The sequence below is a fragment of the Maylandia zebra genome, linkage group LG11 (assembly GCF_041146795.1).
Source record: "Maylandia zebra isolate NMK-2024a linkage group LG11, Mzebra_GT3a, whole genome shotgun sequence".
NCBI classification, from domain to species: Eukaryota; Metazoa; Chordata; class Actinopteri; order Cichliformes; family Cichlidae; genus Maylandia; species Maylandia zebra.
In genome coordinates this window covers 25,429,619-25,456,724 of record NC_135177.1, presented here as the reverse complement: position 1 = coordinate 25,456,724, position 27,106 = coordinate 25,429,619, and the positions used below count along the sequence as shown (strand labels likewise).

General features: G+C 39.2%; 1 protein-coding gene across 5 annotated transcripts in view; it reads right to left on the bottom strand.

The window, feature by feature from the left end:
* The window catches only part of grik5 (glutamate receptor, ionotropic, kainate 5), a 123,035-nt gene that overhangs the window by 1,384 nt on the left and 94,545 nt on the right, over positions 1-27,106 (bottom strand). For 2 of the 5 annotated variants that reach the window (XM_076890093.1, XM_004550892.4), the window contains exons 16-22: positions 26,630-26,739; positions 26,205-26,378; positions 21,779-21,944; positions 20,485-20,710; positions 18,486-18,614; positions 15,077-15,243; positions 9,358-13,717 (exon numbers count right to left, since the gene is read on the bottom strand). In XM_076890093.1, the coding sequence (XP_076746208.1) occupies positions 13,091-13,717; positions 15,077-15,243; positions 18,486-18,614; positions 20,485-20,710; positions 21,779-21,944; positions 26,205-26,378; positions 26,630-26,739 (1,599 nt within the window). In that variant the 3' untranslated portion in view covers positions 9,358-13,090. Of the gene's footprint in view, positions 1-9,357; positions 13,718-15,076; positions 15,244-18,485; positions 18,615-19,484; positions 19,600-20,484; positions 20,711-21,778; positions 21,945-26,204; positions 26,379-26,629; positions 26,740-27,106 lie in introns of those variants that run through there. The other 3 variants (XM_004550893.4, XM_076890094.1, XR_013100849.1) reach the window with 3 other exon arrangements.

Below are 27,106 nucleotides of genomic sequence, written 5' to 3'. Positions count from 1 at the left end.
GTGAAATTTGCTGGACGTTTATTCTGTTTAAAGGTTTTCTCTTTGACTTGATTGTTGCTTGCTTCTATACTGTTAGATATGTTGGATCAAGGAGTGTTTTTGGTTGCAGGTAGTTTTCCATGACATGGCGCAGGCTGTAGTCGTAACAAAAGCTGTACTCTTTTATCTCCCACAGTATTTTAATTCAAAACATTACTTAAAGATTATGTGAAAATCCCGCCTGCAGGTGTTGTAGTGTTTTTTACTGTATGAAAAAAAGGGTGAAAATGTGGTTTGCAAACATACCACGCTGGTCTGTACCTGACAAACTGTCACCTGCTGGTTTTCAGACAGCATTTCCTCACAGTGTCAGTCTGTGGGTGTGAAAGTGTCTGCTCGCTCAGTGCTGTCAGAGCATGTGTGAACAAAATCAGTTTTTCTTGTTGCAAAGTAATTTCGAAGGCTCATTTGAGCTGAATTTGTTGTGTGCGTTTTCATACTGAAAGTCAGTTCTTAAGAAATTTGATTATCTTTATAACCTGTGTTGTGAGAACAGAGTTGTGTTTTCTATGTAGCTGTCTCTAGATTGGCAGAAAAAAAACTCTGTTGCTAAAGTTTGGACAGATCTGACAGGTTGTGATTTTTTGAGTTTTTCCCTGTGAATGAGATAGCATGGGGGCTGTGCATTACTCAGTGTTGGAAAGACAGTGAAAAATGTACATTAATGGAATTTGCAGTTAAGTTGTATACATCCTATCATTACTTTACTATATTTTTCTTAACTAGTTTTAGTCCAGCAATGACTAAAAAACACCCACTGATAAAAGTTAAACCAACAAAGACTTTTGACTAAATATTTATTTTATTCTTTTAAATAAAAGAAATTAAAAGGAGTTAAAAGGGAATTTTTCCTTCCCACTGTCACCATAGTGCTTGGTCATAGGGGGTCATACGATTGTTGTTTTTTCTCTGTATGTATTATCGTACGATCTACCTTACAATATAAAGTGCCTTGAGGTGACTGCTGTTGTGATTTGGCGCTATATAAATAAAATTGAATTGAACTGAACTGAATAACCTCCGGATATTTTAGCAAACAACCCATGGATTCATAACTATTAGATTATTATATAAAATAAATGTTTTTAGAAACAGTGCATAAAACACCCTCCACACAGACTCAAATCTCGAAATTACAAAAGAATATGTTTGGCATTATTTACGACCCAAAAGCAGACATGTGCTGTTTCTCCAGTCTGCAACAAATTGTTTAATGAATTTTGGAGCAATTACAGAAAATTCTTCCTCAGTGTTGAATTATGAAGACTTTGCATTATGTGGTCTATATAATATCAAAAGATTCAGACAATCTGAAGAAAACTCTGTACAAAACAACAAAGCTGATGATCAGGATTGACCCATGTCTATAATCTTCAGACTCTCAGGCAGCACTGCATTAAAAACAAGGATGATTCTCACACAACATTTCTAGAAGTTGTTGTCTGTAGAAATGTAGGTTATCATTGCAAAGAAGAAAGTCATATGTGAGCATGACCCAAAAACATCATCATCTTCTCTGGGCCAGTGCTCATTTATAATGGACTAAGGGGAAGTGGAACTGTTCTGTGTAACGCCGAGAAGGCCTTGCAGATTTCAGCAAGACAATGCTAAACTGCATACTGCAACTATTAAAACAAAAACTGTAGTAGAAGAGTCTGAGAGTTTATCTCGTCTGCCTGCATCCTTTAGGCAGCTGAAAACGTTTTGTACATCATGGAAAGAAAACTACCACAAAAAAAGACCCAAGAATTCTTTTTCAGACATGAATGGGACAACATCCCTCTCACAGAAGTCCAGCAGCTGGTCTCCTCAGTTGCCAGTTGTTTACTGACTGCTGTTCAAAGAAGAGGGGGCGCTACTGAGCGGTAAAAATGGCCCTGTCCCAACCTTTTTTAGGCACGTTGTTAAAATGAAATAAAAGTACACATTTTCTCAATATAAGCATTTCATACATTTTCTATATTATATATTTTTGGATAAATTTACATTTACATATTGTCCCAATTTATTTGGAATTAGTGTTTTGTTTTGTTTTTTGTATTGCAGGGACAAAAAGAACAAACAGCCACAGTGAGCTACTTTCTGCAAGCCTCCAACATTTTATCAATGCAAATAACTTCTTCTTTTACCATGATGCAGTGAAAAGCTTCTATGGTAATCTCCACTACTGCAAAAACAAACTGCACCTGATTTTAATTCTGCAGTGTTTATATTGTATGTATTTCTGCAGGAGATTTAAGTAACACAGCCAACTCCTTTTATCCTGCAGAGGAGTGCTGCCACTAATGCCACAGAATACAGAAAGTTATTTTTCCTTTGAAAACCATCAAAGAAGAAGTTGAAGATTAAAGTAGAAAATTACACAATCAATAGAGAAGGCACTGGGCAATGAAGAAACCAGTATGTCATGCCAATGTTTACGTGGCAAATACAATGGAAAGTTAACTTGATTATTTATGATATGAAACTTTACTTCTGCAGCTTTAAATCAAATACAAGAAATGAAATGAAAAGATGGAGTGTATGGTTTGTAAGTTTTGTAAAGCTGCAGTCTGTTGTGAAGAACATTGCTCAGTATAAAAGTCACAATCCTGTCCTCAGGTGTTGCGTTGTGAGTGTAATTTTTGTTAAAATATAGTTTGCAAAGTTTCTGTAATGGTGCAGCCGTGTACAGAACACCATCATTATCACTGGCAGTTTTCTAGCATTTGCTGTGTTATTTCACTGAGGGTATGAAATATTGTCTGCAGTAAACTTTTATTTCTTTATATATTTATTTGCTGTTTACAATATTAAGCTCTTAAATCAAAGTTTCTTTATTTACTATTTAATGTTTTGGTTTTTATGGTTGTTGTTTTGTTTTGTTTTTTGACAAATTCAAGAAACTTCAATGCAGCGCTTTATCTGTCATTTAGTCCCATAGAGAGTGCATAGATCTGCTACCGCTATACTTTTGTACATACTTATTTGTTGTTGTTGCTGATGCTACTGATGCGTAAATTTTTCCATTTTCACAGACCTTACCAATTCTGCGGTTTCTCTTTTCTGGTATGATGAGTTCAGTTTTGGCAGGAAATAGATGGCAAAGATAAGACTGGTGGTTTGAAGGGAATGATTTTGAAATAGATTTACAATAGCTCTAAGAAAGTCACACAGGAAGAGACTTTGGGCATTTCTGCTTAAAAGTTACAAAAATTCTCACAACATTTTGGCAGACTTTTTAAAATTTTATTTCATTAATTAATTTTGCTCTCAGAAAGTTCCATCATGACTAGTAGCTGTGTGGTCTGTATTTGGAAAGCATAATAAATTAGAATACATCAAACTGAGTATTTGAACACTAAGCATTGCAGATCTGCAATGATATACAAAAAAGACAGATGTTAATTGATATTTTGCTCCCAATATGATTTGATATATTACTCTATTGTTATTGATTTAGTAATGCACAACTCTTTTTAATGATCACAATACTGAATCTTCCTATTTGTAGGGATTAATGCAGCATATTAACAGCAATTTAAAGGCATTCAGTGACCAAGACCAAGATGAAGTGTTGTTCATCATTTCACCACACGGGGTCCCTGTTGTATTGGGGTGTTGCTGCATTACTGGCCTAAAGAAGAGGAAACTCACAGCCATCATTTATGTTGACAGCTGGTCTTGAAAGCACCCACTTTCAGAACTGGACTCTTATTGTTTAATCGCTTCGTTTACCAACAGCACTTTTTTTAAAAAGTCGCATTCGCTCATGATTTGAATTCTGACAAAAGTTAAGACAGTGTGTAAAATGTAAATATCACAAACAGAATGCAAGCGCCTGAAAATGCTGGATTTTACACTGTGTAGCATCCCCTCTTAACAACAGTCCATAAACATTTGGGAACTGAGGAAACCAGCTGCTGGGCTCATGGGAGAGGAATGTTGTCCCATTTTTGTCACATATATTTATTTTCTAGCTCCTCGGCCTTCTTTGTTGTATTTTTCATTTCACAATGCACCAAATGTGTTCACCCAAAAAAAGAAGCCTCATTTATTGAGATGACAACTCACACCCCCACTTCCACATACAGTGCACCACCACTGCCCACAAAAACCCCTTAAGTGCTGTCCCTTCAGCTCTGAGTGATATCACAACAGTTCCTATAACTCTTCTTTTTTGGCTCATTGTAAAATTGCAAAACGAGGAGTTTTACTGTAATGTTAAACCTAATGTTTTATTAATGCTTGCTTTAAACCACAGAACAAAGCACACATCTGTTACTGTTCTGACAGACTTGCGTTCAGAAAGAGTTTGATGTTTTTTTGAGGCTGACTTAAGCCTAAGGTTTACTTAATTATTAATGGCTATGATGATATGATAGTAAATAAAAAGATAATGAAGCTGTAGGGCCTTTTCCCATCACCAAGAAAAAGAACATATATATAATTGCTGGATTGTATCTCTCTTTGAAGTGCGACACCCTCAGTCTCAATCTGCATCACCGTAGAAAAGATCTTGCACCTGTATGTGTAATAATTCAGAGCTTAGTTTTGTTTTCTTTGTTCTCATCAAAGTTGGCTTGAAATTTATTTTATTGTTCAAGCAGATGAATCATCTGAACAATCAAAATTTGAACAAGAAAACTTAAACCTGCCAAATCAACTGAGCTCACCTCTTTCAGTCATACATCACTGCATCCACTGTATCTGAGAGACAGAATGGATTTAATAAAAGGAACTGAACTTGCTATACTGGGAAAAGAGGAACTCACCAGTATGGTCTGACTAAAGATGTCTGATGTCTGAGTGATAAAAAAAAATGGAGTTAGTTACAGCTTGACTATCCGAGTTCAGCTAAATGTGTTTAATGTATAAAAATCCTGTCATGTTACTAATATATCATCATAAAATCCTGGTGCCAGACAAATTATATGCTTTCAGACTTGCACACACACTTGTATTCATCTTATTCTGATAACAGTGACATGTATTGTGGTTACTGTGATCACTATTATCAGCTCAAACAGTCCAGCATCGATCATCTTTGGTAATATCACCATCTCTTTTGGCTGTTCTGGGGGAGGACACGTGACAGTAAGACTTAAACTTCAGTCATTTCATGATCAATTTAAATACTAATTCACAGTGTTTTATTGCTATTTAATGACAAATTAAACTTATGTGAGTCTTGCCTCTGGAATTAAAACCAGTGGTGGATCCACTGGTCACAAATCCAACTCTGGCTGCTCCAACCAGTGGTTGAAGCCCAGTAACTACTGTTATTCAAGCAAATCTTTTTGCAAAACCATTTCTATGGAGCCTTTGTCCTTATAAAGACATTCTTTTCTGGGACAGGAGATAGAGCAAGTTGTCCACCAGGCACCAAGCAGACAGTCGTCCAATCCCCAGCTTTCCCAGTGTACATGCGGAAGTGCTCTTGGGCAAGATTCAGAACCCCAAACTGAACTTCCTTCTATTGTCCAAAAACATTCATGTTAGGTAACTTGGTGATTCTAAATTGGCCGTGGATGTGAGGCAGATGAATTGCTTTAAGTGTAAGTATCAACTCAGTATTACATAATAACAGACATATTATATATGGGCCATCATGGTGTAGTCCTACTCCTACTAGGAGAAAAAAACCTACATATTAAATATTTTTAACGTAACTATAAAGTAACTATTCGGCAAAAAGAATTTAGCCAGGAAGGAAAAATGTAACAGAGCATAAATAAAAGTGTGTTCCACTCTGGTGTCAGTAATTGTTTCGGTCTGGCCACGCTTGTATAGATTGTCTGCCATTGAGTACAATTAATTTTGACAAGGCACTACTCAGGCAGGTTGCATATGATACTTCACTTAGCTTTAACAACCAGTTTAGTGGTTCCTTCAAATTCACCACTGGGAAAGATGACAATGCTGCAGGTGGACGACCCAGCATCTGCAATTTCCACAGTCTGCAAATTATCGATTGTCCTGCCAACTTCACCCTCTCGCTCAGTGGAGAATTGGGTATATTTACCACAAACTGGCTGTTAAAAATAATGACGAGGACCATATTTCCTTCTGTCCGCTCTGGTTGCAGGAGAGACCACTGAACCTGAGTAATTTTTGTATTGTTTGGTTCTTGGATAAATTGGCAGAGCAGGGTGACATTGTTCTCGGTGGATGCATTAACTTCAGGCAGGACTTAGAGTTGCTGTGTGTCCAGAACTGCCAAAAAAAATAAATGACAAGATGGCATACACTGCATTTTTGTTAATTTTATTATTTATTTAACATTTACTCTAGACAAATCACACGCATTGAATGTTTGTTTTTTTTCTGCATTGAATGTTGTATCCTGAGCTGAGCTGTGGTTGTTTGATTTCCATTATTTCAAGCCAATTTAAACTGCATAAATCTGCTCTAATCCAGTTTTTAAAACTTTATAACCACAAGTCTTACGTGGAAGTAATGCAATGTAAATCAGTGGTAGGTAGGATGATCTGTTGTAAATTTTCGCCGTGCACAACGGGAAATGGACACAAAAAAAGAAAAGAAGATTCCTTACAACTCACACCTTGTTCTTGGTTTTGTTCAAAATTTGCAAAGAAGGTGTTTTTAGTACAATTCTGTTTAAATAAAAGATGAAAACATGAAGTTTGGCAGCATGAGACGGGACACACAAAAAAGAAAAAGTGTTTGCTCGCTTCTCTTCCTCCAAACCAATCAGACCAAAAATAAAAAGTAATTTAAAAAAATAACACAACCAGGATGTATTATTTATTTTGGTAACTTTATTTGACAGCAGCAGAGACTGAGAACAGAACTGCTCGTTCACAGAGAACAAGCTTGAATTGAAAAACCTTGTTAAGCTGTTTTTAGTTTGTTTGTTTTTCAACTGAACTGGAAGTCACGATGTGCCACAACTAAAGCATGTACTCCTGTTTCCTGTTCTGCTGCCGGGTTTTGAGACTTGTACAGTGTTAGGGGTTTTGTGAGTAGAGAGGAAGGCTGGAGTGTTCCTGCATGACAGCAGCCTGATTGTGAAACCGTAAACTTGACTGGACTGTTACTCGAGGTTTTGTTCTTATGAATTAGGTGCCTGCTTATCTCCATATCATACAACATGTTCAAAAACCCAGGACTGTTTTCTGTAAGTGTGTAGGCAGGCTGTAGTAATAACAACAGTCCTCCTATATCTCTCCCAGTCATTTCTGTTGAACATTTGTGTAATGATCATGTCACAGTCCTGTCTGCAGGTGTTGCAGTATTTTGGTTTTTTTTATTTTAACAGGGGAGAAAAAAAAGGGTGAAAATGTGGTTTGCAAACATACCATACTGGTCTATACCTTACGAACTGTCACCTTCTGGTTTTCAAACAGCATTTCCCCACAGTGTGAGTCTGTGGGTGTGATGTGAAAGTGTCTGCTCACTCGGTGTTGTCAGAGCTTGTATGAACAAAATCATTTTTTCTTGTTGTAAACTAGTTTGACAGCTCATTTGAATCTGTTGTGTGTGTTTTTAATACTGAAAGTCAGTTCTTGAGAAATCTGATTATCTTAATCTGTGCTGTGAACACAAAGCTGTTGTTTCTTTTCTTGTTGTTTTTTTCTCTGTGTAACGGTCTCTAGATTGGCTGTATAACTGAACTTTGTTGCTAAAAAAGAAAAAAAAGTTTTGACAGATCTGACAGGTGGTGATTTATTCTCTTCTTGAACTCTAGAGTTTTGTCTTGTCCGTGAGAAAGAGTGGAGGGAGTGCATTATTCAGTGCTGGACAGAAACTGCAAAGAGTACATTCATTTAAGTGTATGCGCTATTTACATTTTGCACTTGTGCTAGTACTTGAAATGTAAGTTCGTATCTCTACTGCACTATATCTGTCTGACAGTTACTGTTGGCGGTAAAAATTTTAAATAAGGTCGGTCTACAGAAGATTCAAATCTTATGCTAAAAAGCCTAAGGATGCATCAATACGATTTAAACCAGAAGCCTTGTGAAATACACACATTCCATACATTTTAAACTACTTAACTATCAAATAAAAGTATATAAAGTCCATATGTGTCCAAGTGAGCCAGTATGAATATATCCTATGTGTGTATGTATTAAGTGATACATGTCTGATATGCGTATCTCTGCAGAACAGCTACCTTTACTATGATCCTTTGGGTAGTTTTTCTCAATAACATTGTTGTACCAGTACTATTATTTGTATTTGTAAAGTATCAAAGCACTTTGATATCAGCTTATCACTGAGCGAGGTTAAGGTTACCACCTAAAAAAAATATGTAAAGTTTAAGTGTGGAAAACCTGAAATAAAAATCTATTATGTAGTAATTAAATTACATTTTGTAAAAAAAAAAAGAAAATATAAAGTACATATAAGGTCTTCAGTTTGGTCAAAATATTTAGTAAAACCAGCATCAGAAGGTGTTGTGTCACACAGGCATGTGAAAAAGAAAGTTTTCACTGGCCTCTATGCAGCGCTATGAAAAACTAACTACACCCTTAATGTTTACATGAGAATTAACAGGGTAGGTAGCAGCCAGGAGGTGCTAATCAAATCAGCTTGATTAAGTGATCATCAGCAAGTGTGAGCACCTCTACAAAAGCAGAAGTTTTAGCAGTTTGCTGGTCTGGAGCATTCAGGTGTGTGTTAACACAGTGCTACAATCTCTCTGGGAGTGGATGTCACAGCAAATTCACCCCAAGATCACACTCTGCAATGCTCAGAGATATTACATAAAACCAAAAACCCAAGAGCTACCTCTCAGACTCTACAGGCCTTAGTGGGCATTTTAAATGTTAAAGTTGATGACAGTACAATTAGAAAAAAGCTGAAGAAATATGGCTTGTTTTGAAGGGTTGCCAGGAGAAAGAACAGGACATAATCCCAAGCACAGCAGCAAATCTACAACAGAAGTGCTAAATAAAGAAAATAATAGAGGTGTTGCAATGGCCCGGTCAGAGTCCAGACCTCAACATGACTGATCTTAAGCTGTGCAGGGACCAATGTCTGCAAACCTCAATGAACAGAAGTAATGCTGTAAAGAATAACTTCAAAGAGAAAACAATTACTTGAGGTTCTTGCTGCTGAAAGTAGTTCTGCAAACTACTGAATCACTGGTTGTACTTTTTGTACTTTTAACAGGATATCATCCTATCAAAACTCTCTTTTTTCACGTTACTGTGTATTTATTGACGTTGAGGGCCTAAATGACTGAAAGAGTTGTTTGTTTCTAAAATCTGGCCCTTAACTAAATCACTTCATCCCTCTATTAGAATAAAAACATGACATCAGTGAGCTTTCTATTAAAAAAAGCAAAGACACGTACCACTGTGGGACTGTTTGAATATTTTTATTCCAAAAGAAGTCTGTGTGTCTATAGGTTTGAACAACAGGGCGGGCTCTGAAGAACATCATTTCACCTTCATCCCAACACCTCCCATCCTCCACCCTTCACCCACACACACACACACCACAGAGCCTCTCGTCTTCAATAGTAATAATAACAATTTCATCATAATAGTCATTAGTTTTAATAATCCATTTAGCACTAGTATAGAAATATGAAAAAATACCAAAGAAAACAACATAAAAGTAAACAAATGTTTGTTTCGTGGAGTGAATGTTCAGACATCCCATTGGATCTGTTTTGTGACCCTCCCTTCCCATTTAGATTAATACTAGCAATATTTTGGCTTTTTTTTTTTTGAATGTATTTTTTTAGAGCTTGTACCTTCCTCTCGCTTCTCCACAATAATGCACCGCAGCTTGTAAATGCTTTCAGCTGATGGTTTAAAGCTGTTTGTGGCCACTTGATGGCTGTGTGGTACTGTCACACATCAGGTTTCCGGAGCTTGTATGAACCATGGAAGTCATTAAAGAAACTCAGAAGACAACTTTGAAAACAACAAACAACCGGTGGGTTTACAGCCTTTAGACAACAAAGGAATCGGAGACGAAGGCGTAGCGGATGAGTGTGTTTTTGTTTGTGTGTGCTGTAAAGATTTGTGAAAAAGGTTCGCTCCTGTCAGCATTCTGGACACAAAGGCAGAAGTAAACAGAGAGAGAGAGAGAGGCATCAAATCAAGCCTGCTTCTGCTGACAGCAATCATTCAACAAGAAACGGCATAATGTGTGCAAACAATGTTATCATTCGTTATCTGGAGCACAACAGTGTCAACAAACCTGCTTCCCCGCAAAATGCATAACATTATATAGCAATGCAGTGTTAGTCTAGACAACAATGCCTTCATTTTTCTGAGGGATTTGTAAAGGGTGAACTGGTGGCTTTGCACATTATCTTACACACTTAGCATTACTGCTGGTTATGGGATGCTGCAGTTGGGATTTGGAAGATAATAGGGGACACATCTTTACGTTGGAGAACGGCAATTCCAAACTACGGGCAAGAGGGAGACAAAAAAGAAAGATACTGATGCGGGCAGGGAGCGGGGACACTGTGTTTTCCAATAATTAGGAATCAGCTTCTAAAGCATTACATTCATAAACTCTGTCAGGAAATCAATCTGTGAAGAAACCCAATAACAAAACACAGACGCTGTCTTATACTGTAACCGTTGCATTTGCTAACTCTTACATCTTGAATGTTGGTGTTCCAGAAAGACTTTATTACAACTGTCACTGTAAGTACACTAACCACAACTAAGTGGGTGTATCGAACGCCCCTAGTCCACTAAGTAGAGAATCATTCAGCAGGGATTAATTTGGAAACTGACTGGGCAACAGGTTCAATGCACATCGAGTCAGTGACCTGTAGAAAATGCAAATGCTGCACATGATAATAATGGAACATTAACATTCTGAGTAATATGTCTGCATTAATCATGCAAACATAACATGAACTGTTCGGCAGAGGTATACATACGCTATACCGTGGCAGCGTGTAAAATTAATTACGCTTATATTTGATCTAAGGAGAACAACACGCCTGCTGCCTCTCTCGCATTCATGTAAATAATTGGATTTACTGCTGACATAAAGCTGGTCTGATTTTTTTTTTTTTCCATTAGACCACAACAGGCCGAGCACTACACTGCATCTGAGTGAATACGACGGCGGCAGTGCCCACAAACAGAGGAAGATGGAGGATTAGTAAACAATGTCTATATTCCCGCTGAAACACGGAGTGCAGTCCCATTTTAAAAAGGCAACACAGCTGGGAACTGCAGTTTTTAGCAGATGTTGGAGAAAGAATAGTAAAGGCTATATTTACTGGGGGACTATTTTCAGGCACTGGTTGTTGCAGTCAGTATTTAACAGGGTCGATACAAAGGAACATGTCCCCTAGTTGAACTGCAATTTGTTGACAATTAAAAAATCCAGACTGATAACTGTTGTATGTAATGTATTTTGTGCCACAGTTGTTGAAGCTGGTCTAAAAAGGTCTTGTATGTTGAGCAAAAACTGAACAAGTTTTAAAGCAAAAGGGCAAAAACATGCAAACCTACCAGTATTTCTCCCTTTAGGCACACTTTGCTTGTACACTAGAGTCTGTTTTCATTGGAGTTTCACAAAACTGTAAGGCTATAACATTAACAACATAATTAAAACAGATTCGCTTCCCAGCCAGAGAGAAAAAACATTTCTTCTACATCTATTTATCAGCGCGTTTCCCTGCATTCGACCCCCTCCTGAATGGGTCCCCAGCCACTGAGGGGAGTAATTAGGTGATCAAAAGCTTGAGACGGTACTGACAAGGCTGGGTTGAGTCTATCATACTGGCAGGAGCCGCTGCTGTGGACGGCCAAGATAGCCTGTCGAACAGAGAGATGGGAGGAAGCCGCATTTATAGTCTGCTGGCGCATTAACAAGCCCCTTAAAAGATGCCCAGAATTAACAGATCAGGACAGATCTATTAATGGAAGTAGTTCAGTGAGGGAATTCTTATTCAAATTCAGTAGTGTCCTTTTTTAACTCTCTGGCTCTTTCCACCTCCTCTTTTCCTGCTCGTCTCTATCTTGCCTCTCTGTCTCTGACTCGCCCAGTCTCTCTATCTTGTCTACATGGTGTGAACAGAGGTGAAAAAGAAGTAAGGGCTTGGCAAGCGTTACCCAGGATAACGAGGGACATTAATTTCACATTTCAAAGCCTCTTGCTCGCTCGCTCATTCTCTCCCTCTCTCTCCCTTTTTGTGTCTGTCTGAATATCTAACATTGGTAGAAAGAAGCTGTTGCTGGGTACACGGTTCTCCTCGTTTTGAGCAGTTACGGACAGACTTACAGGAAGCACAAATTTTACACACACACGCACACACAGTGTAAAGAAAGGCAGACCAACAGTTTTCTCTGCTACCGTTTGCATTACGTTGCCTTGAAGTTGTTTCATCCAGCTTCCCCGATCCCATCCAAAAAGCAGCTATGGGGCACAGGGAGGGGCACAAAACTCTCGAACACAATTAGCTGTTGTCAAGTGTCTTGGTATGTTATAATCCACCATATTGTCACACGTAGTCTGTTATTTAACTCTGAAATTCCCACTTAGAACAATGGTAACAAAAAGACAACAGAAAAAAAACATCAGGAATAAATTCTCTGGAAGTCAGTTGCTGTTTTAAAACCACATACAGATACAGTATGTCCACCAGCAAGGCTTCATTTCAGTAAAGGGCTGGTTAGCTTCCAGTGAAGTGTCCGTGAAAGAAAACCAGGACCCTCAAATGAGAAGTGACACGAGAGGGGAGTAAGGAGACAAAAGGAGGCCAGCGGGCACTGACGCGTGGTCATGTGCATCTCCTCTCTCTTTTATCCAAACTGAACTGTTCTTCTTAGCCAAACGCAAACACTTAACCGATGACCACCTCTCTGTGTCTTCAGTTCTGAAGTGGATGAAGTCTTGGTCCCCCATGTTTCTTCTCGTTCTCGCTCCGTGTTGGCTGGCATTATCATGAGTTCAACTCCTTTTTCTTTTTTTTTCTTTTTTTTTTACTCCTTTGTTCCCTCATCTCAAACATTTCAGTTCTCGGATGAATCTGATCAGTGGAAACAGTGTTTTTTCTAAGCAGCGCAAATGTCCCTCACCCATATATCTCACCCCTCTACCTCACTCGCTTCATTCCTCAGTCCTGGTCCCCAAGAAGGTCTGAGGTGTTGCTGCTCTGCGGAGGTGGAATGGGTCGAGGGGTATGAGCTGGGGGGCTGTGATGTAGTCGCCTTGGGCTGGGCACGCCTCCACCCTCACTGTCTGTATTGGACGAGGATGGGGGTGGGGGTGGAGGTATCCGGGGCAGGGGGGCGGATGAAGGGGGTATTCTTGTTGACGCTGATCCTATACTGCTACCTGATCTCAGGCTCTGGATCCTTCGGCACTCCTGGCAGATCCTCACGTGGGTGCAGCTGCGCGCAGGCAGCATCACAGGGGTGGGGGCAGGTGGAGGTGGGGTGGTGTTGGCTCCAAGCGGATCATCTAGGATCCTTTGGGGCCCAGGGCCCAGATCTGGTTGCCCCGTTCCTCCGGCTCCCCCTCCAGCTCCACCTGTCAGGGGGCCAGCTCCGCTGTACAGCTTGCCGTTGCTGAGCCGCATCTCCCGGACCAGGCGCAGGGGCCGAGGGGCCCCCAGAGCAATGCGGGTAGGGTGACGCAAGGCTGCTGAGCTGCTCAGGGGCCGTCTGCGGCGCATTCGAGAGCTCTTTTTACAGGAGACGGCGTTTCGGAACTCTGTGATCATCTCCTGACAGACAGACACCTAAAGGACGTACGGAAGGAGGGAGGAAAGAAGAAAGACGGAAGGGAAGGAAGAGGAAAGGAGGCAAAGGCAGGGGAGGAGGTGCCATAGACACAAAGTAGGCAGGCAGCAGAACAAGACAAGTGGTAAGGCAGTACATAAATAGGAGAGCGGAGGGAGAACAAGAAAATTGAAAGGAAAAGCAAAACAAAAAGAACAAGCCGGCAACAAGGCAGAACAGACACAGTGGGCATGGTAAACAAAAAGGAGCAGGAGAAGCGAGGGCGCAGAGACCAACAAATGGAAAGATGGTTTGAAAATAAATGGAGAGGTCATAGGAAGGATGTGTGGATGGATAGAGATGGGAGAATATCCAAGAAGCAGAGAGAGTTATTACAATCCAAACACACGGAACAGCAAAATGTTTAGTTTATGGGCACTTCATTATGGCACCATGAACGGACAGGCAGGCCGGCACACTCAGGCGCACAAATACAGAAGCATTCACTCGTACAGCAACTGTGCACAGCCTCAAACACACACACACACACAAACACACACATAAACACATTCTAAACCAAACTTTCACATCCACCAATACTCATCATCATTCCAGCTGCATGACTACTGCGATACGCACACATGACTAACAAAATGCATCAACGTGTCCACTACAGGCCAACCACATTCTCAATGAAAGCATGATTTATAAAAAGTCATGTGCTCACATAAACAGAAACAGTACTCGTTATTGGAGAACACACACTGATGGCCGAATGACAGGAGGAGAGTGTGTGTGTGTGCATGGGTGTGTGTGTGTGTGGGTGTGTGCGTTTGAGAGAGAGAGAGACAGAGGGAGACGCACAATGACATGAGTGAGAAGCAATACACACAACAATGGAAACGAAGAATACCAGCGTACATGTGAGGCATGTAAAAGAAGATACATCATGACATTTAATGCCAGGGAAAAAAGTTCACACTACTTCTTTATGCAAGCAAATATTGGCATTTCTCAATATTGCTTATCCAACTATCATGTTTAGCTCACAAACACTTGCTGCCATACTGTTAAACACAGAACACTAAAAGGGCACAGTGAAATCAAAACAGGCAGAACATGCGATTAGATTCTCTAGCTGTCGTAAAATTCGAACGCTACAGCAGGTCAGAGCCACGTACTTAAACATTCCTCTCATCTCACATGCACAAAACACAGTGAACCTTGAATGTTACGGCACAAACAAACACATACAAATGGAGGCAAAAGCTGAAAAAGTAACCCATCCATTCTCTTTCTCACACACACACGAACACAACACAGGGACACACACCAAATAACATAATCAAAAGGGATGGCGGGATGCCATGGGAACCTACTGGGGTGTGTCTGTGGGGTCGGCGAGGGCAGGTATGGGGGCATACCTCATCAGTCTCTGCCGAGCGGCGTGTCGACCACACAAACTCCATAATGGCCACAAACACAGCGATAATGAGGCCACAGATCAGCACAACGAAGATGCCCCCAATGTTCTCCATGCCCAGACCTTGACAACAGGCCACAGGAGACAAAGATTAGCACATACGTGCGCAAATGCATCATAATGGGCAACTGTTTATTGTCAAAGGAGGTTTACAAGCACAGTGAAAAAAGACATAGTTGAAGGAGCACTTCTGGCAATTATGATTCATTGTCTCTTACTTAACTTATATAATTTTATTTATAAATGATTGAATAGATTTATGATTATATTCGACTATTCTGAATGTGTGCATACTGATATTCAGTTAGTGCACGTGATGAAGGATAATAGGAAAGTATTAATGTGCAGCTGCTCAAAATTGTGCATGCTAAATAGAAACGATTGTACATACGATCAAAAAACGAGACTAGGAAGGAAGATAAACCGACACCTGTTTGTCAGCTGTAGTCTGTGCTTTAATAAGCCCAGACATGAGTGAGTGTGTCAGCAAAGAGAGCTGAAATATTAAGCATGTTATGTAATACGACATTGTTTTTGATGTTTGTTACTGTTATTGTTAAAGCATCAAGGTTGTGTTTCATTTACTTTCATGTTAGATTGTTACAGCTGTGATACTCTAAGGGAAGTGAGCTGCAGGGTTGATGACCTGCCGTGTTGGTGAGAATGAAGTTTGGCTCAGTTTAAAAGTACAATGCTGTGAATTAAACTTTGAATTAAAAAAATTACAATTTTGAGCAAAAATGCAGATCATGATGCCATGGGCCTTTGCGCAAAAGGGACTAAAACATATCAAGGTTAGGTTACTTATCCATAATGGTATTGTACATGTACATCGCCAATAAAGGGCTATTCTATTCTATAATTGTTTTTTAGGTTAACTTAATAACATGAGGTTAGTAAAACATAACTCATTAACTGAAAACAATTAAGTTAATTTATAATAAAACACGGTGAAAAAGCTTGACTTTTAAAATCATTAACCTAAAAAAATGAGGCCAAAATTGCCTTGTTTTGCTATCAGTGCACTAATTGTTCATTTGCCTCAAGAGGCTTTGCCATCTGTACCACATACAGCACCAACTATTACAACTATCATTAGGCTCACTTTAGATAATGATGAAAAATAACTAAAGAAAACAGGAACAAAATAACAAAAAGACGTGCAATTTAAGTTGAATGTAGAGAAGAGAACAGTGTACGGCAAGGTTCAAGTACAAACACTGAGGGCAATAATGGGCAAAGACACAATTTTTCTACCTTTGCATTTGTACACCACCGCATTATTATTTCCCTCATTATTTCATGTTAAAAGAAGCCAACATAATATCTGACTTTGGCTCAAAGTGTTGAATTCGCATTAGATAGCTTTTCAATGTCATTTTAAATAGAGCCTGAAGAGCTGTCAGTGCAAGTAATGGAGGCCATCACTGGGCTGAACAAAGAAAAATAAACCTAGATAAAGAGCAAAAAGTTTAGGCGTGGCCGAATCAAAAATCTGATACATTCTTAAGAAGAATTAAGTCTGTCTTTTGGTGTTGGAGTGGTCAGCTCTGCAACACCAGAGGGCCTGAAAACCCACAGAAGACAAATAAGATGGATAATGACAGATTTTTTTCCATGGTTAAGAAAAACATCTTCACAACATCTAACAAAGCCAAGAACACTCGCGAGGACGTAAGTGTATCTTTGTCAAAGTCTGCAATTACGAGGCGCCTTCATGAATGCAAATACAGAGCATTTACAATAAGCTACAAACCAGTAGTTACACTCAAGAACAAAAAGGCCAGATTAGTATTTTCCACAGAACAAATAAAGAGTCTGTAGATATCTGGAAAAAAAATGTTTAAACGGGAAAACTTAGATTCACTTGTGCCAGAGTGAAAGGAAGAAAAATGTAGAGCAAAAAGAAAGAAAGAAAGATTCTGACAAATGCTGCAAAATTGATCGGGCAGTGCTTCACAAGTTAATGCTGAAAATACAACCCAAGAAATTCTCAAGGCAAAGAAATGGGTTTATTCTTCACTGGTCAAGTTGGTCACCTAATCTAAACCAAACAGAGCATTCTTTTATTAAATATAAAACACCCAAAGATAAGCAGCAAGTGAAAGTGACTGCCGCAGAGGCCTGGGAGAGTCCTTTAAAGGAGGAAATGCAGAATTTGATGACATCCATGGATTTCTGACAGTCAATGGCTTGAAGGATTTTCATCCAAGTATTAAAAACAGTCCCTGTATTTCAAATTATGTTAGTCCAATTAATTTTGAGGCTCTGAAAATGAGTGACTTTATATAAAATGTTGCTGTAATCTCTAAACTCATTAAATGTCTTGTTAAACCACATGAATTGAAGTTTAAAGTACGCACTTCAATCACATCTTGACAGTTTTATTTAAAATCCACTGTGGTGGTGTACAGAGGTTAAATAACACAAATCGACCTAACTATGTGATGGGAGAACTAATGGTGTGCACTTTAAACCTGCTGATAGTCGCAGGCTGCTTATTTTTATCTTCTATTTTTTTGCGCTATGCTAAGCTAAGCTAAGCTAACCAGACTCTAGCTTGATGCTACTGTTCTTGTACAGATTTCTATTTCAGCTGTTGATTAAGTATCAGAAAACACCTTAATTGTCATAATATTCATAATGTAAGTTTTGCATAATTCATATTTTCTAATTGATAATCTGCTGGAAGTAAGTGGTCTAACAAAGATGCTACCATGCTGCGTTGTGGAAAGTACTAGACTTTCCATCTTCTACAGCTTGACCCACAGTAATAACCAAAAACTTAATGTGAGTGTAATCCTAAATCACTACTCAGTACTCTTTCATCTGAGTTTCAAATTTTAATTGCCTGGAATGAAGTGCTTGAGTGACAAACAGAATTATAGGGCCCTGAAGGGTTTGAGATAAACTGCACTGATAAAGTGTAACAATACTGAAATGCCTGAACTGAAGCATTTTGTTAGCAAAATAATTTTTAAAAGAGATTTTCATCTGACATCAGTGGCATAAACGCAGAGATGTTTTCATCATCTCTGTCATTCATGCAGAAGCTTTGCCCACACATATACACACTCTTAATACACACATGTAAACAGATACACTGTCTCCAATAAAATTCACATTATGCACCACCTGAGACAAACAGAAGACATCTGGGAAAGTAGATTGTGCTAAGTACCCTTCGCAAGGACATTAGGTTAGGCATTAGCCATTAGCTGGACGGTAGCAGAGAGTGAGGAGACTATTACTGGGGACATTAGAGAGAAGGAGGCAACGGAGGCAGACAGCTGCGGTCGACTCACCCTTGGCACGGTGGTCCTCCTCTTTGGGACATTGGCCTCCCTCCCACCACCTCCTCTTTAGTATCTCCAGCCTGTTATTCTCCTGCAGCTGGAGGATGGCCAGTGTGATCTCATCTCTGAATGGAGATCCTGGAAAAAAACAAGAAGGCAGGATAAGAGCAAGTGGTGGGCAAGGTGCAGCATAAGAGACCAGACAGGGGAGAGATTTTTTTTTCAGAAAAAGGGGAAAAACATGAAATGATTAAGTGTTAAAGAGACTAAGCAGAAAAAGAGAATTGCCGCTGCAGCTTGGAGATGGCTAGAAGTGATCTTATGGTGAGAATAAAGAGAGGATTAGTGAGAGATAGACAGCAAGATAACAACTAGACGGACACAGTGGTTCAGCAGCTGGTTGAATAGCATACAAAGTATGTAGCAAACCAGATATGCTGGACCAGATTTAGAGGGTTTAAAGGTTCTGTCTGTGCAAATGACAAATATGTTTTCTTTAGCATAATGGTATTTAGCTGTGAAGATAATCAACAGGCAGCTTTTATTAGACAGGCCTTCTGCACATAAACAGTCTCTATAGAAAGTGTTGACAGTTGTTCAGTGATTATCATGCCTCCTTCGCTAAGTCACTGCTGGAGAACACCAACCTCCTGCCAGAAAAAAAACGATTTCAATCAGGACAACTAATGACTGCAGCAATATAAATTTGGCATCACCTCCCACCACTTTCCCATGCTTCTATGTGGATACACAGAAAGCTGGAGGCTGGGAGAGATGCAGCAAGACAACCCAGTAAAGCAGGTACAAGTTATAACGCACAGGACACGAAAAGGTAGAACAGAGGTTATGGTGGGTTGCCAAGCAGCTTGCTGATGAACAGCAACTGTAGACACCCTAATGAGATTTTAATAGCATATCCTTAAGGAGATCTGTCATCTAATTCCCAGCAAGAAATTATTCAAGTGTAAAAATATCTGCCTATTTCTTTAAATTTAAACAGCCTCTTACCTGGAGGTGAGTGGGATAATATGTTTGGTTTTTTTCCTCTTATGTCCCTTATTTCACGTCTGTGGTCTTTCCTTCTTTATTCTGTGTCTGCTTTTTCTCTCCATTCCTCCACAGCCTTGGTCAATAATAGACAGTGAGATATGGCTGACCTCTTCATAGGAACAGATTACTGTGATTCAGTGACAATCTCATCTAAGTGCTAAAAAGTGGCATCACGAGCGCTGGGCGTGAGTGGAAAAGCAATTAACTGTGTGCGCGTTACTTCCATTTGAAATAGCTGCTAATCCCACAGATAAAAAATAAACCGACCACGTACAAGACAATTTTCAGGTCTAATCTCACAAATCACAGACAACTACATGTGTCTATTTAGCATAATTGATCTCATGCTTCTCACGCTGTCATTTAATGAGGTTTTTTTTTTCTTTTTGTCAAATAATTGTATAATTTTAGAAACGAGATAGCTCCTTGTCACTTATGATTAAGCAGCCTGGTCTCTGTTGTAGATGCTCAGTCACAGTATTTCGCTTTATGTGGTACACCTGTTCAACTGCTCATTAATGCAAACATCAAATTAGCTGATGACATGGATGCAACTCAAGTCACATGTCAGGTACATTAAAGGGGATTTGAAATGTTAACCTGTTGCTTTTTATCAGTTATATTTTAACTTGAACCACTCAGAATAATTAAAACTAAAAATCTGCATGCATAATTTTTTTAAATACTACATCATGTTATTCTTTTAGTTCACAAGCTGTGAAACAGCACTTTTAAAATGCGTCAGCAATGTCTGTAATTATCAAAAAGGGAACAGTGTTACATCTCTACTAGCTTCCCAGTTGCTTTTTCATAACTTTATAGATATATTTGGAGTCTTGGAGCAATAAAAAAAGTTATGAGATACATTTTTAAGACATTTCTCTGCGTACAGAAATATTTAAAGTAGGTAATACATTATCAGGTGCTGCATGACCTTTTTGTGATGCAGTATTTTTACCTAGTGGCATGCCAATGCCGTAACCCTTGGTGTCCAGCAGGCCTCCGATCTGTGTGAGATTACAGTTCAGGCCACGGTGATATTCGTTCATAGTGCTCTCCATCAGGAAAGCATACTTGGAGTTGACCACACGGGCGATGCCTTCCTCCGTGCTTTTCACAAATACGCTAGGCTGCTTGGAGTTCATGTAGTTCCACATCCGCTGGTAGGTCTGGTACCTTGAGTTCTGCAGAGGAAACAGGAACACAACAACGGCAATTCAGCAGTAATTACAGGTGAATATACAAGTTTCCCCGACAAGAAGGAATATGAAAGAGATGCATTAAAGATAAACGGGAAGGGAAGTACACACAGGAGAGAAAATCAGGTGTGAACAATGGCAAGCAGAGTAAAAATATCAATAGCAAACAGAGGGAAAAAGCAGCGCGGAGAGTGGAGGGAGAAAAAAGGAAAGTGAAGCAAAGCAACAGATTATTTGCTCACAGCGTAGCTGATGCATCATCTTTCATACAGATGGAAGTAAATCAGCACACAGGAGGTGGTTCAGCACTTAACAAAAAATGGCAAGGTCCAAAACAGGATTAAATGTACAATTACATGTAGTATCTCTTTGTATGGGAGAAGAAAGGAAAAGGGTATAGATGGTAGCATCTGTGTACAACAATGAGATTGTGTATGCGTGTGTGGATTAGGTATTGAGTGGGGTAATGTACTGTGGCAATGAAACTGGCTTATGTAGGCAAACACACACCATTCTTTCTTATATCCGCCATTTGGACGAACACTAGTGACTGAAAAATAAACTCTAACTGGCATTTTGCCATTTATCAACATATAAACATACATTTTTTAAACACTCACCTACACACACTCCTCTATACTAACACACCCACACACAAATACAAGACCTACACACACACACACATGCGCACACCCACACTATGACAAACACAGATGTCAACACAGATGCCGGTAGCATTCTCATAAGCAAACACAGGCAGTCAGCCACTTAACACAAACACAAACAGCCATAAAGAAAACAAGAGAGAAACTCAGAGACAGAGTGGCAAATATGAGGATAATCGTTCACTCTGTTCTCAGCAATGAAGAGAGAAGCACTGCGGTCCATTACATGTAACACATAGAAAATTTTATGAACAACTATTTCCTGAATTGCTATCAGAGCGATTTAGGGAGTTAGTCAATCCAAACAGCTACACAAACATTTAACACGGATAAAAGCACACATATAATTATTCCCAAATTCCGAACCCAAGCACAACCGGAGCCGCACCATAAAGAAGGTCATGGTGCTCCCGCCGTGGATCGTGCCATACTCGATGTTCGTCTGGTCGGCCAAATCGTCTGGAGACTCAATGGGAACCTCCATCCGCTGGACAGTCAGGAAGGCCGCCAAGTTGGCCGTGTAGGAGGAAATGATGATCAGGGTGAAAGCCCACCTGCAAGGTGGAAAAAGGCGAGGAAAAAGAGAGATGAAGGGAGAGATAAAGCACCACTGGAGTGGCAACAGTGATCCATCATGGTATTGATAAGCTGCAAAATTCATACATAATACACCAGTTATTTTGGCGAATATCAGTAGAGACACTTTGCTGGGTTTGAGTTAACCCAGCAAAGGAAACACCTGACACATCAGGACGTTTATCAAATTGAACATCTTAAAAAGTGTCACAGTAAAATAGCCCCACTTAATCATTTTCAAATGATAATACACTTCAGTGCAATGATTGTAGCTTCACATCTATTTTCCCATCACTTTAGATACTCCGCACTAATAACATTGAAAATGGGACTTCTTGCATGTCTACAAACTTTATTCAAAGAGAACATCATGTACTGACTATGCTTAACATCTTGCTCGCCTCCCTGTAATCTAGCTGTTCCTGTCTTCCTTTATCTCCTCAGCTCTTAGTGGTTATTATTTCGTTCTCTTGTGCCTCTTCTCACATTCACTCTCACTATTGGAGTGCCGTCAGGCTAGTATTTCTGTGAGCTTAGTGAGCTTTTGTCAACCGTTTCCATAAAACTACGGGACTCAAACAGTTTTTTAATGACACATCCAGTAAAATGTTTTAAATGACATTAAAAAATGAACTATTCTCTTGCAGACATGGGCCTTAAAATTGTATTTACCTTTTTTTTTTTTTAAATATATACCGTATACTCAAAATAGTTAACAAGGAAAATCATGTATTGTTTGGAACCTGATTATCTGGTGATTATAAAGTATTAACATGTGTTTTTACTTTATAAAAATGGTTAGTAATGGATAAAATACTGATTTATTTTGCCTCACAGGAACCTTACTAAGGCATAATTTATTAGTTTAAACAACTCAACACCCCAAAGTCACATCAAGCATCAGACTCCTTGAAGCACAGGCTGAGGAGGAGGAGTGGCAGCAATCTGTCACTCTAGGTTATCAATCAACTAAAAATTAATTCAAAAGCTTTACTCCTAACCTTGCACACCCTAATTGGAAAATACAAGAAAACTGTTTTATTTGTAGCCATCCATCGTCCACTTGGCCCTCTTTATAGCATTCAGTTCTCATTTCTGTTAAAATAATTATAATGGGTGATCATTCATGTAGATGCTGAAAATGACAGCCTCAACATTGAATTTAATTTATTATTAGATTCAATTTTCTTCTCTCAAAATGTAAATGAGCTCACTCACTGTTTTAATCACACTCTGGCTTTTGTCCTGACTTATAGCATAGAAACTGAACATTGAGCAGTATCCCCTGAAAACCCTCCTTTTGTTTTAATAACACTTAATAACACTTAGTGCGTTAAATAATAATGGACTACAGAGCACTGGAAAACAAATTCAGTGCACTGCATGTCTTTTGGAAAGTGCTGTAACAAAATATAAAGAAGTGCTTTCTTCTTTGTTATCTTCTTTAATGCTTTGTAACAACACAATGCAGAACAGCTACCCAAAATTTACTCCCAGAGCTTAATTATCTTGTTAATATCCTCACTGTGTATGGCCCTGATTACTGTGGCTCCTCTGTAAAGAAACCAACAAATCAGAGATGCTTGACTCCCTGCTATAACCCACAAACATACGCTTTAAAACAGATAACTCAGCTAAAGAGCTCACTAATCTAGAAATTCTTCACTTTGCATGGAAACACAGTTTGTTGCTCTATAAAAAGCCCTCTGTAAAGCTATTTGTCACAGATTGAGTAAAACAGGAAAATTCCAACCCTTCTTTTAAGCACTGTAGCCAATACTATGGATATTTATTTAGACTTTTTCTCTTGTAACAATCCTTCTAAACGAACTTCAGTCATTTCGTCCTTTAAACCATCAACATCTCTGTCAGTCTTCATTCTTACAAGACTTTCAAGGTCTTACCATTAATTAAAGCTACAATTCTAAATATGATTAATTTAGCTCTATCAATAGGCTACGTACTACAGTAATAGTAATTAAACCTCTACTTAAAAGCCACCACTTGATCCACCTGTCTTAGATAATTATAGAACAATCTTCAACGTTCCTCTTTTCAAAATCCTTGAAAGAATAGTTGTAAAACAGTTAACTGATCATCTGCAGAGGAATGGTTTATTTGAAGAGTTTCAGTCAAGATTCAGAATTCATCACAGCACAGAAACAGCATTAGTGAAAGTTACAAATGATATTCTTATAACAGTGGACTCATCTCTGTGCTCGTCAGTGCAGCATTTTATACTGTTGACCACAAACTTTTATTACAGAGATCTGAGCCCACCTTTGCTATTATATACTCTTAGACATTGCTATTAGAAGATATAGCATATATTTGCATTGCTATTTAGATTAAGTCAGATAATACAAATCAAGTAGTTAAACTATAGGCATGTCTTAAAGACACAAAGGCGTGAATGATCTCCTAATTCCTGCATCTAAATTGCACTTAGCCCAAAAAATATTAGAAACATGTCTAACCAGATACTCAGGATGGCATTATCTTGGCTTCCAGTAACACTCATTTTTGACCATTTCTTTCCTTCAGGGCACATATTAAACAAACATGTAGGTCTTATCTGTTCATCTCTAAAATTAAAATATCCTGGCTAAGTGATGCTGAAGAATTATTCATCATTGTCATGTTTCTCAAGAAGTTCTCTAAAAATCCCCAGTTAATGCAAACCCCTTCAGTATGAGCACTAAGAGAGATCCGAAAAAAGTTTATAATTCTCCAATATCACCTTCTGTTCACTGGCTCCCTATTTAATTCAGAATTTAATTTAAAATCTCCCATCATAAAAGGCCCCATTATATCTTAAAGACCACATAATTTCATATTGTAACAGAGCACTTCGCTCTCAGACAGCTGGCTTTCTTGTGGTTCCTGGTTTTTAAAAGTAGAATGGGAGGCAAACCCTTCAGCTTTCAGGCCTCTCCTCTTTGGGACCAGTTCCCAGTTTGGATTCAGGAGACAGACACCCTCTCTAATTTGAAGATTAGACTTAAAATTTGCCTTTTGGCTAAAGGTTATAGTTAAGGCTGGATCAGGGCGCCCTGATCCATCCCTTGGTTATGGTGCAATAGGGTCAGACTGCTGCAGGACTTTCTGTGATGCACTGAGTATTTCTTCTCCATTTTCCATTTCTTTTCACTTCCCGTGTGTATTCAGCAATTCAAATTTGGTTTGCAATCTCTCCTAGTCTGTGTTTTTTCCTGTCTCCCTGTGTTCTCTTTCCCCTCAACCCCGAGCCATCGCGGCAGCCTTCCTGAGCCCAACTCTGCTAAAGGTTCCCTTCCCAATATCACAAAGTTCATGCTCACAGGGAGTCATTTGATTACTATGATCTTCTCCAAAGTACTGTATGGATTTTAACTTACAGTATAAAACCCCTTGAGATGTCTGATGTAGCGATTTGGTGATATACAAATTAACTTTAAATGATTTAAATATTGAACTTTACTAATATTGTATTATTTTCCTATTATCTTCACTGCTTCTACTGTTCAGTAGTTACTGTTTTGTGGTGGGGGTTTGTGTTTAGCAAAAACCCATGCAAGCATCAGCTATTCTGCTCGCTTAGTCTCTGTGGGTAACAACCCATTTTTATGCAGCCTTCTGGTGCAGCCAGTGTTCTAGGTTTTGGTGCTTGTCAGTGTTTTATAAATCAGATACGTTTTAAAAAGCTAAATCATCATCATAGCTATGATTGCTAATGGTTTCTAGATCGAATGATGGGAAAGGTAAATCCTGTTTTGTTCTCCACACAAACTACTGACCTATGCGCAACCAAATCCTATTCAAATATAATTGATAGCTTGCATTTGGCAACATGTAAAATGTATTAGAACATCATACAGTACCTTTTACACAATTTCTCAAAAGTCTGATAAAAAAGGCCAAAATCCCCTCAAGAAAAATACTCTTTGAATGCTGCTTTGAATAATAATCTGTGCCTGTGTTATAAAAAGAGAAAATCAATAAAGTAGCTGACTCCTTCTTCCTCACTCACTTCCACATCCAGCCGCGTCTTAAATTTATATTGTAGAAACTTTTCCCTTCAGCGGAGGAATCTGTAATCAGCCTACTAATGTCAACTCAGTATAAACAGCTTTCTAAACAGTGAAGGACAAACTTACGAGTGAAGAGACAATGAATGCAAGACATATTTCTGAGTAGGCGTGGACTTTATACTGGTTGACAAACACAAACAAATGCATTGTAATCATATTATAACTTACCACACTCCACTAACACATCTGGTGGATAAAGCTCTGGGCATTATTTCTGATCCCTGCTGCATGAAGCCTCCAACAGGGAACCACAAGCTGTTTCCCAGAGTGTACTGGTTTTCCAGCATGTCTCTGCGCTCACGAAGACATGGGTGAGGATTGTACCACTCGTAGGGGCTTAACCTGATGCGAAAAATAAAGGTAAAGTAAGGTGACCTCGAGGACAAGCTGCAACACAGTAATGTACCTCTGTCACATCACTCAAGTCATCTCCAATCAGTCACTCGACCTTTGTCAAAACTGTCTGCGGTAGGTTGCATAAGGTAAGAAATTTCAATATGTGACAGGTGACTTGTGTTCAACAAGATAAAAAATGATGGAGCTCTGATGTGAACTGCAGACAATCAGTACAGTGTGTGATGTAATGCACTGACCTTGCAGCCAGGAACAGCACACAGCTGACAGCCAGGTAGGCGAGCAACATGAAGAGCCAGACGGCTGGAGAGAAGGGATCGAGAAAGGAGAAATAACCGGGCTTCCGACCCTGGTGCATAGAAGAGAAGAAAGAAAAGTAGAAAGCTGTAGAAGCAGAGACAGATGGTGACTAATGGACATACAGGAAGCTACAATCTGTTAGAAAACAAGGTCTCAATGTCTCAGTTGTCAGGGAGAGTCCCCTTTGCACCACAGGAGGGCAGTGTCCTTCACTGCACTTTGATACTAAAGTCTGCAGTGCTAATGCTACAATCCATAAACACTCTGTTTCACAATGCCTGGTGCTGAAGCATACTTGGCTTAGATCCAAAGCCTCATTAGCAATGTAAAGCTGTTGCCCAGTTACAGCACACTGACTTATTGAGCAATATGAATTATACCTATAAATTTCAGTGTGGACTTAGTGGATGCAGCCT